Source organism: Microcebus murinus, chromosome 14 (assembly GCF_040939455.1).
Source record: "Microcebus murinus isolate Inina chromosome 14, M.murinus_Inina_mat1.0, whole genome shotgun sequence".
NCBI classification, from domain to species: Eukaryota; Metazoa; Chordata; class Mammalia; order Primates; family Cheirogaleidae; genus Microcebus; species Microcebus murinus.
The window spans coordinates 58128402-58139695 of record NC_134117.1 but is presented as its reverse complement, the minus strand read 5'-3'; the positions used below and the strand labels follow the sequence as shown (position 1 = coordinate 58139695).

Below are 11294 nucleotides of genomic sequence, written 5' to 3'. Positions count from 1 at the left end.
TGGGGACCATATGCTCTGCAATTACATTCCCCAACAACATTCAGATTTGTTAGCAAATATTGGAGAAGGCAAGTTGAGAAACTGGAGCGCAAAGGACTATCAGGAATTGGCACATTCTGACAGGTAAACCTGCATTTACTGACCCTTGGGAGTGAGTTCTGGTTCAGGCTGGTATTGACTCAAGCAGAAGGAGGATTTGGTTTTGAAAGTATCAATCAACTGATGTATTGTTTTTCAAATAGCTAAGTGCCTCTCTTATGTGTTCCCAATGGCATACTGTACTTACCCCTAGAGATCAATTTTTAACGCATGACCATTACCTGTTCATTTGTTGGTCCCTGGTCCCATCCCTTCCTAGGCTGGAGAACTGGAATCATGGCATTCCTCACTGCTGTATCCCCAGCTCCCAGTAGAAGACTGAGAACATAATAGCTATTCAGTAACTATTTGGCTAATGAACGAATGAGACAATCTCTAGAATACATTCAACCCCAATACATTCTACACCATATATATATATATATATATATATATATATATATATATATATAACCTTGGAAGGCTTTCTCCCATTATCCAGGCCCTTCCCTTCCTTGAGGCTAGACCACCCTTACCCTCTGCAGTCCAGCCTCCCTAGAAGAGTTCCAACTCACAGTGTTCTGAAGAAGGTTTAAAGCATGGCTGCAGCATGGCAACTCGTTTTTAAGAGGTCTTTATTGTCTGGAGTCCAAGTTTTGTTCACTACCCTGTTGGGGAGTGAGTGTGGGGCAGGATTAGTCAAACTTTTAGCAAATTGTCCTGGGTTTTGGTAAGCTACATGCAGGGAGAAAGACTGTTATGTCCTTGTGCAAATGGCAAGGAATGGCAACTAGCCTGAGAGTAGGTGGCGGAGGACAGAAAGTCTAGTGTAGCTCAAGGGCCTATGGATTGCTGCACATTTCTTTAGAGGAAATGCTTGCTGGGGCCTTCTGAGTGCGTCAGGCCGTGGTGTGGCCCCGTAGGGCTCTCAGGCAACACATCTAATGACAGTGGCTCTTCCTTTCTCCCACTGCCCGTTGCAGTCTTGGCCTGCACCTGCTGACTTTGCCTTTAGCAGAGAGAGAGACAGTGTGTGTGCAAAAGCAGCCTGACGGGAACTCAAGGACCTTGGACCTTGCCACCGTCACCGCATCCCCACCCCGCAAGCCCCCCGTGGCCACGTGACTGCTACAAAGACACAGGAAACACTCCTTGTTTTAGAACACAAATACATAAATTTTTAATCTGCGAAAAATACAAAATGAAACCATGTACAAGTTATGTACAAACCCTTTTTACAAGACGAGAGTTATCACTGGTTGTTACAGATGACAGAGTTGGGTAGGTCATTTCAGAGCACCAGCATTTATTCTCTTCTTCAGTTCCTATTAGGTCATAGCAATTCATCATCATCACAACCGTAACACCAACAATCGAAAGATTGAAAGATGAATAAGCCACGCTCTTTTTCCTTAATGAACATGTAGGCTGACCTCTGTGTGTGTGTGTGTGTGTGTGTGTGTGTGTGTGTGTGTGTGTACTTTTTTTTTTTGTTGTCCCCTAAAGAAACCTGGAGTGCAGGTTTTGGTGTTAAGTGGAGGGAGGTTTCTTTTCAGCATCTGGGTGGTGGGATGTGGGCCAGAAGTTTTAGGCAGGATGTGATTGTGCCACCTGGGAATGGAACGTTTTTAATTAGGATTTCCCGGCAGATCTCGGTTTATGTTTGAAATGTTGCAGTTCTAGTCAAAGGTTTCTCGGGCTGTGCTCAGCGGAAGGAAGGGGAGGGGGGCGCACCGCTCTGGGGCCGATGGGGCTCTGGTTTAGAGTGGAAGTGGGGTTCAGTCCACCGTGTCGGCCAGGCTCCCTTCCCTGCTAGCTGCCTTCACTCACGGGCCCTCCACCCCATGGGAGGGGAGCTCTGGGTCACTCTGGCAGGCACGTGTCTGTGCCGTGTGCACGTTTCCACCTAAGATTCGAAACAGCAGGGCTCAGCGGGGAGCTTTGGTGTCCCTGCCGTCCCTGTTCTGCTGAATAGTAAGGTGCAGGAGAAGAAACACAGAAGTCCTCAAGAGGATGAGCAAAGCAAAGGAAAGCTTCTTAAATTTAAAAATCTACCTAGAAATAAGGTCCGTTTTCACCTGGCCCTAACCTCTCTCCTCACACTGCCTGCCTGTCCGGAAAAGCCACCAAAGCAAGGTGACCGAAGTATTTGTTTTTAGACCCCTAAAACAGAGCTGCCAGTGTGTGTGCTGTTCAGTGGGGGACGAGAAATAGTGCAGTGACAGAAACAAGGAGATGAAAGAAGATGCCCACTTCAAGATCTCTGTCTCTTTTGAGTCCCCCAGAAAGAGTGCCGGTCACCTGCATGTCCCATCCATCCTCCTTCCCCCTGGCATCCGAAGTAACACATAGTGGCTGACTGACTGTCCCCTTGGGCCAGGCCTCATGACAAGCTCTGGGGATGAAGACAGACACGTAAGCAAAGTGCCTGCCCTTCCGGCGAGTCCTTTTACTGTGGAGTCACCATCGCCAATACCCTTCTTCTCCAACCTCATAGAGATGCCACCTCTCTTTCTCAAAATTCCCCTCTTGTTTCTAACTTTCCTGATTCTAGAGTACTCTAGATATCTCATGCCAAGAGTTTCTACTTATGCTGCTCCTTTTAGCCCCTATAAACATGACTGGAGACCCCAAATAAATCTGCCAGCTCATTTTCTAAACCCTCATTTTCTCCTTAGGAGAATCCATCCAGGCGCCTCTCTGTGAGCATCTCTGTGCGTCTGGCTCCCCTACACACAGGGCCTGCCGCAACCCTCTCCTGAGCCCACTTTCCTCACTCCTCTTGCCCAGGTGCCTTCCGTTGTGGACATCTCTCAGCTCCTTCCACTCTGGATGAATCCAACATTTCCCAGCTGCCGGCATGCACTGCCTCCCCCTCCTGCCTTTGTCTCTTCTTCCTGTTCCTCTGCATGGTTCCACCTTGAGGCCCTGATTACGTGCTCCCTCCACAAAGAGCCCTTTCCAGACCCATAGCCATTGTGCCAACACCCAGCCCCTACAATTCTAACCAAGCTTTGACAACTATTATGATCCATAACACTTACTTGCTCTTCGGTGTGTGCATTTATTCAAAAATTATTTACTGAACACCTGTTTTGTGCGACATGATCTTTTCAATGTATGTATATCTTATGTTTCCAGTTAGGCAGGTGGGCCATCTTCCTCCGAAAGTCTTACACAGCAAGGAGTACACAGTGGCTACTCAGTCACTATCCATCAGCACTTACTGATTAGCACAACCTACCCTGCCACATACCAGATGACCCTGCATTCCTACGTAGAATGTGGACCCTCTGCTTATATAACTCCCAAATCCCCTTTTCTCCAGAAAGCCTGCCTTGCTGAACCACTTCAAAACATAGCATCTCTCCCTCGTTCTAACTCCCGCACATTGAAAGGTGATGCTATGCCACTAGTGCTTACTCTTTCCCTAATGGTTCTAGTGCTATGTTTTCTCTTTTTAGTCGGATTCTAAGCTGATCAATAGCAGAACCTGCATTGTGCTCATTTCTCCCCCACACTCCCTTTACAAATAGGTGCTGAATGCTAACTAGTTACTAGGCAATGGCAACCTGATTATCTGAAAGGATGTACTAATAATGGGAATTCATATTTGGCAGTTCTGGCCTATGAATTATTCTCTACAATTTGTTGATGATCTGCCTCGTGTTCCCATTATGTTAATGTCTAGAAAATAGTATGATTGGCAGGTTTCAAAAGAAATCTGAATATCTACTCCTATCCTCTAATCTGCTTCGTGAGTCTGTTGCCAACATTCTAGTGATTCAGTAGAGTAGGGACGTCTTGTGTCTGACTGTCCCATGACAGGGAGCAAGATGGGGAAGACGGCAGGTGCTACGCATGGCGAGTTGTTGACTTGGCGTGTGCACCTTTGAGAACGCCACGCCTCTTGGAAAATGCTCAGCGCTGTGTATGCTCTCATAATTACTTCTAGGAAGAAATTACATCTCACACCTTTCAACCTAAAAACAATGCACAGCCATTTCTGCCTGTCACTCGGTTTGTTTGAAACTTCTAGTGGCTTTCTATTCCATGGTTGGGTTTCAACCTCTTAGCTTGGCCCTTAGACTATCTACTCTTTAGCCTCTTCAATGAGGTCTCATCTTAGTTTCTGTAAGCTGCCCTGTGCAAGCTTATCACAGTAGGCAAAACAGCCTATTGCAATCACTTTCTACAACTGTGTTATGGCCCGTTAAGTCCCCTCTGCCTAGAAAACTCTCGTATTCCACATTTTTCCAGTCTGTTCACCCATTTCCTATTGAAATGCCTCCAAAGCCCATCAAGGCTTGTATGCCTTCGTGTTCTCCCCCCCCCACCCCCCCCCACCCCCCGCTCCATAATGTTCAGTGCAACCTCTTCTTCCTTTCAACACAAAGTCCCAGCTCTTGGCACCATATGCATACCCATGCTTGTGGTATTTAAAATGCTGCTTAAATAATACCTTTTTCCTTTTTGTTCTTTCTTCCCAGCTCTTTGATGTATGTTCTGAGTTCGGCTTGTCTTTAGATAAAGAGTATCGGGCCCTTTTGGTGCTAAAAAATACAGCGAAAGAGGAAGGTCTGGTAACTAAGAATCCTTTCTCCAATCTAAACACGTCGGGCTGTGATCGCATGGAACTTTCAACCGCTGTAGGTGCTGCTGCCTTTGGGCACATAGGCTCTTTTTTATGTGTTTTAAGCTAGATTATTATAGAAATGGCAAATTAGGCTTTGTGGTCTCTTGAGAAAATAAAATCAAACACGTTCTCTGAATTGTCTTACTTTTATGGAAATATTGAAATTATTAACAACTGCTACTGCATGGGCAATAGAATAAGAATAGACTCCACTTACACAACCAGTATGGCCACATTGGTACGACTGGCTAGAATCATTCTAATTACTGCTCTCATAAATAGATTCAAAGGGCCTCATTACCTCCTTCAACGATCATGGGAATTATATACTAAATCATCTCTGTTGGGTAGGAAAAAAATGCTGTTTGTGAACATGGGATGAGTAGGAAAGAGGCAGAAAGGTACTTTACCAGGAAGATTGTAAGTGAATTCTCGGGTTCTTTTGCTTTATAAAGAGGGTGAAATCAAGCCCTAATTAGTGAAGGACCTTGAGGGCCATAGTGATTGTTGTTTGTACCAACATTCCAAAAGCAATGAGTAGGAACAGAATAGAATATGGGCAGATTCTGTACCTCACTGGGACTTAGTGTCCATGGTGAATGGACTTGCTTAGTCTCCTGTGAGTCAAAGGGGCTCAAATCCCAGTCGACGGTTTGATATTCCTTATTTCTTGTCCCCTCCTACCTTTCTTCCTCCATTTTGCCCTTCCTTCCTTCAATTGTCTCTTTAACAATAAAAGATGATAGTTTGAAATCACATTTATGAATGTAAGTAGGAAAGAGATGGATAGTTTATTAATTAAAGAAAATAAATAAACAGAGGACAGGGAATGTAGTGAGAAGTAAGAACGTTACTTCCTGAAGGGCCAGATCCATGCGGGGAAACAAAAATGGGGAAATCAGTAGGAATTTGGGGAGTTTTGAGCCTCTAACCACATGCTGGGAATTGGAGCTATGGGTTAGAGATGAAGGGATTAGCTGAAGCCGGGCCTTAAACTGAGGAAAAGGGAAGGCAGGGATGAGATTGAGAAGAAGATTCTAGAAATAAGTAGAAAAATCTGACCAGCATGATCCAGGTGTATTTGAATTTAGAAATGTGCATCTTGAACCTGAAGATACTCCAAAGTGAAAAGCACACGAATTAGCCTAACTACTCTATGTCCAGAGCAGAACATGTACACTACATTGAGGTCAGGAGTATTGCTGGGATAATACAGCAAAAAGGACCACTATTCCAGCCCCAGACAAGACTGTCTCCAAGGGCTTTGCCAAGGAGAGGCAGCCACTCCCGTGTTCCCACCCCTAACTTAGGTCATGTCCTCTGGGATCCGCAAGGAACCATACAGTCATCTGGGTGAATTGCCCTCATTTACAAATGAGGTAACTGAGACTCAAGAGAATTTGAAAAATATTTTCAAAGTTCATAGCTAGTTGTCTGCAAATGTGGCTCTTGAACCCTTGTATTAAACCATAAGTATGAAACTTGGGCTTTTTTCCCCAACATGAAAATATCCCCAAATTTCTTATGCTTTCTCACTTTTTCCCTTTTGAACTTCAGCCAAACGGTTCTAATTCCCTGTTTACTGAAAGTCTTCGATCAAATTCTTTGCACAGTACATCACAAGATGCCACAACCCTTGGGAAGAAAGAGCTTATGAGTGTTTTCCAATGTGCCTTAGTCACAATCACTTTTATTTAAGGTGTTTTATATTAGTTTGAGATGATACCCTAAAATGTAAAATTATTTAGCAGAAATAAAAGATTTCTCAATGAGTAAGGTGATGATATGGCGAAGCACTTCCAAGTAGGTACTTTCTGCTTTGTAAGCAGTCTGTGAGTGAGTCTTTGATTCCCCAAGCACCCAAGAGTCATTAGTTTGGGAAAATGGCTTTTCTGAAACCCTACACTGGAATGGAAGCTCAAAGCCTCATAGTATGAACTGTACCAAAGGAGACCTTCATTGGTCTAAGGTGAATGTGGGCAGAGGGATCGTCTGTCACAGTGGAGATGGATGAGGACTCAAGGCCAAAGAATTTAACTGATAGAAACAAATCAGGAAGAAGCTCTGGCATTTCCTTGAGCCTTTCAGTGGTTTGACAAATCTTATTTCTGTTGCCATGTCACTGTCAGATTACCAGGTACCAGTTTTTGTCAAAGGAGCCACTAACCAGTCATTATGCATACTTCCTTTCAAAAATGCCTGATGTTGCTTTCTAGTCCACAGCAATTTATTATCACAAAGTCAAAACAGCATGAGCTTGTTGCTGTACCTTAAAAGAAAATGGATTTCTACCAATTTTTTTTTTGGGGGGGGTGTTTTATAAACCAAGGTGCCCTTTGCTGTAGGAAATCATCTTAGCCATTATGATTGAAAAAATTAGATTCAAATCTCTAGCCATAAATGGATTTGAGATAGAGATGGAATTTACACTTCTGTTCCAAATTACCTTGGTAGGGAGAGACAGAGGGAAGAGAGGGTAGGGGGAATGGGGCACTCTATGTCCCTCTAATGGGAGATCTTTTTGGTGGCCACCACAGCCTGCCAGCGGAGACCAAATGGCTGTAACAAATCCAGAGGGGTTATCAGGAGCAAAAGTGAAGAGCCCACTAATGTTCATGAAGGAAGGAAGAGCGTGGATTGACGTGAATGTACTAGGGTGACCCCAGTGCAAAATCATTATATAAAGGAAGGCCCAGCTTTCAGGAAAGTTGGCAAAATCCTAGCAAGAGATTCTCCCCACAAACATGTTTGACTTCTGTTGGAAACCCAGAAATGTTTATAAGCCTGAATATAGACTGTTGACGTCATTTTCGTCTGCTGAGTAAGACTAGTGATTAATTATAAGTAGTTTTTAAACAATCCAATTGGACATACATTATATTCACAATACTTTGATAGAACTAATTCTACAGAATGTGACAACAGAGTAACCACAGTCCGACAAGTCACTGCAGGACAATGCCTACGAGGTGGAAGCATGACTGTATTGGCTCTGCAGGGAGTGAGCAGAGGTGGAAGCTCGTTTCGCCTACATCAGTAATTGAAGTACTTAGTGGACATATGTTCTCCTGGTGATCTTGTTGCTTTGCTCTGATCTGATTTGCACTACCATAACTAGGAACCACAGGTTCATGGCCTAAAGAGTGAATGAAATAGATATTGTAGGACTTTGGTTCATTTGGTGCCTTTAAGTGTCCACAGTTTACATTTAATAAAATAAAAATCACTATCACATCCATGCTTCTCCAGAGACCCTGATGATCATGTCAAAGATTGATAATTTTGAAGTTGAAAGACTTACTAAGTCGTTTGGAACAAAACAGTTGCCAGGCGACCATACACCAAGCATGCAAGCGACGGCAGAGCTCTGAGACATCGTAATTGCATCTGATGGCGAGAAAAATCTTTTGACCACAGTTTGAAGTGGCTGATACATTTGATTTCACTGCTGGTAATTTTCCAAGGCCTTTTCTAACAGTCTTGTAATAAGTGCATTCGTTGCTTTCCATTTGTTATTATTATTTTTTTTAAATTGTTGTAGCAAGTTTGTATGCTTTGCCTCAGCGACTAAATAAAGGAAAGCTTGCAAATTAAAATCTGGACAAATGTCATCTCTTTGATCATGGAAATTTTCTGGCTTTTAAACAAAAACCCAGTGAGATGAATGAATGCCCTCTCATAGCCTCTTGTGAAGTAAAACTATTCATTGGTTTTACAAACTTTCAGGCTAAAAAAAAGCTCAGAGACTTAGCGGGTAGGGAGAAAGTCCACCAGACCCTCTCAAAGTTGAAATTACTTGCTCGGGTGGTTTGGAAATATGACATTAGAAGCATAACGGCATGTAGTGTCCCCACCATTGGAACAACAGAGCCATGTCTCCTGTGCCTCTAGTCCTCAGCTTCCACATCCCAGATATGCCCACACCCCTCTTGGTATCCTTCGTTGCCCAGGTAAACCTGATCTGGCAATTGTAGAAAAGCTGCAAGAAGGTCTTCCCTTTAAATATATAAAGCAAGGGATGAGAAATACAGAATGAAAACTAAAACTACAAAAATATGACTTTCAACTGTGAAAATAAATAAGTTTCCATTTATTAAGAGCTGGTGTCAATGCAGATCAAAATACACACCCATCCAAGGGAGGAGCAGGTATTACCTGCGTGCTCCCTTTCTCTCTCTTTTTTTTTTTTTCTGATTTACTAAAATACATGTATACATCGTTGGCCATTTTAAAATTGTTTCAGTAATTCATTTCCCTTAATTACAATTAATTGTGGTGGTGACCATCATTCTCCTCAAAGAAAAGGAGAGAAAGAAGAGAAATACGCATTAAGGAGTCTGGCCACTTATTTCGATTTTGCATTGTTTAGATATAGGGAAGATATTTGACAATGAAAAAAAGAAAAAAATATATTTTCTTTCTAATAAATAAAAATAATTTAAAATGCTAGAGGCTATACATGACTATTTTAGTATGTTCATTTATAAATGAAATAATTTTCTTTTCCAAAATACATGGAAGCAATATTCAAGGCAGACAAAGAGAAAGATCTGTCTACTTTATTTTTCTTGCAATTTCTTGCTTATCCTAACGTTTCCACCAGTGATTCAGCATGTAAAGGAAGAAAAGTCACGTCACCATTTATGAAGTTTGTCAGGCTTTAAAAAAATAGTTCTGGTCTCCTGGGAGTCAACATTCATCTTCAACTTCTCTGATTGGTGGAATCAAGCTGCTTGTGGATTTATATTGGTTGATCTGGTTAGCCATGTGGGTACTCATGGGCTTGATTTGAATGTTTCTGGGATAGGCATTATCCGGTTCATCTGTAAACCATTTCTTTTCTGCTAAAGGGCAAAATGGATAGAGAACAAGAAGGAGAAATGAGAAGTTTAATTAGTCCTAGGGTAAAGCCTTTGGAAAGTTCATTGAAAAATGCAAAAAGGTAATCAATAGAAGCTGACAGTGAGTAATTGCTAAGAGAGACAGTGCAGTGTAGGGAGGACACCAGAACCTGAAACATACCTCTCTGCTTCCTGTAGCAAGTGATGAACAAAAGGTGCCACTGGGACTTGGAGGCACCATGGGTGGACCTCAGAGAGTAAGGAGGGATGGAGGATGAACTCTGCCAATGTTCTCTGGAGTTACTTTAGTGGCCTGAAAACCTTTGGTAGGTAGGGGACATTGCCTATATCAACGTCCATACCCAATACTGGGTACAGACATTGTTCCTTAGGAGAGATTCATGCACCCACTGAATTGAATGGAGCATGGCAGGACACCATCCTTGCTGCAGAGCGAATGATCTGGAATCTCACACAGGGTTGCCTCCTCCCAGCCTTTACTTGGCGTTGCTTATAACAGGCACACTTAAAGGCATATCTCAACTATACCATTCTCCTGTTTCTTCTGCAACCAGTTTTGGGGGTCTTAAAGTAAACCCACAGATGTCGCTGGCCAATGAGTGTGAAAATTAGAAGAGCAACCTATGTTTTAAAGAGGATTTTGAGATGAGACGGCTTTTATTTCAAGACAGAAAACTCCGTGTTGGTATGAAGTTATGAAAAGAGTTCCAAGTGGCAATATCTTAACTGACTATAATAACCCAAGCTGTCGACAAGGGAGCCCGATGAAGTCTTGGCATTTCATTTCCACCCTAAATACGGAAATGGCTGAGAGAGAATGCTGAGTCAGGGCGTTCGGGGTCTGGGACGAGAATGAAAATAGTCTAGCGGCCCCTTTTGCAGCGCAGAGCTGTTTTACAAGACGCAGCCCTCATCCCCGCCTCTTTCTAGGATTGAAATTTTCTGGGAAATTGGCCATGTATATAGAGAGGAAAGGACTGGGCAAATGGGACATTCTAACTTGGGAACCACACGCCTCCTTTTAATGGCTTAGAGAAAGAAAAGAAAAAAGAGAAAGACTAAAAGTATCAAGCCCACCCACTGCTATGGAGACAATGGTCTCTCCGGCCTCCTTTTCTGCTTCTCAGAACAGTTCATAACTGCCTTGTCAGCGGTCCAGGGCTGACATGCTAATGAAGATCACTCCACCTGGCTTGAGGTGTCTGTGCTGGCGCGCGCGTTTTTGGCTAATGATTTATAAATGAAGCATCTATGATCAGCAAATGACTCCTGTTTCTGGCTTGTTTCTCCTTGGTCCGTGCTTTTGCTGCTTCAAGTGTCCTGAGCCCTCAATGTCGCCAAGGGCTGTCGCTGGGGCTGGGATGTGCCTGAGTAGGAGCCCCACGACCCTTTGTTCAGCAGCTCAGTTTACCCCACAGGAAACTCCCTACCTCTTGCCTGGTCCTCCCCACCCCCCTCCTTCTCTGGCTCTCTCACCTATTATAATTAAGTTCACTTTGATTTGAACAGATTGGATGATAGGAATTCATAATGCTACATCCTCACAGTGAAGCTAACTGATTAAGTGCTTTAAATTATTCCCCCTGACAGAATGATAAAGTTACAATCTGTTCTGAGATGATCTACAGCTTGCCAGACTCCTACAGCTTCTTTCTACATTCATTTATCTTTTTGTCAAGCAGAGTTTTTTTTTTTTTCCTCCTAAGCTTCAATTCCAT

At 43.1% G+C, this 11294-nt stretch overlaps 1 protein-coding gene across 19 annotated transcripts in view; it reads right to left on the bottom strand.

Annotated features, from left to right (window-relative positions):
* Window positions 1-4433: 4433 nt before the first annotated feature.
* The window catches only part of KCNMA1 (potassium calcium-activated channel subfamily M alpha 1), a 722512-nt gene continuing 715651 nt past the window's right edge, over window positions 4434-11294 (bottom strand). For 6 of the 19 annotated variants that reach the window (XM_020280457.2, XM_020280466.2, XM_020280451.2 and 3 more), the window contains one exon: window positions 9437-9558. In XM_020280457.2, the coding sequence (XP_020136046.1) occupies window positions 9534-9558 (25 nt within the window). In that variant the 3' untranslated portion in view covers window positions 9437-9533. Of the gene's footprint in view, window positions 9559-11294 lie in introns of all 19 variants that reach the window. The other 13 variants (XM_020280458.2, XM_020280467.2, XM_076010113.1 and 10 more) reach the window with 3 other exon arrangements.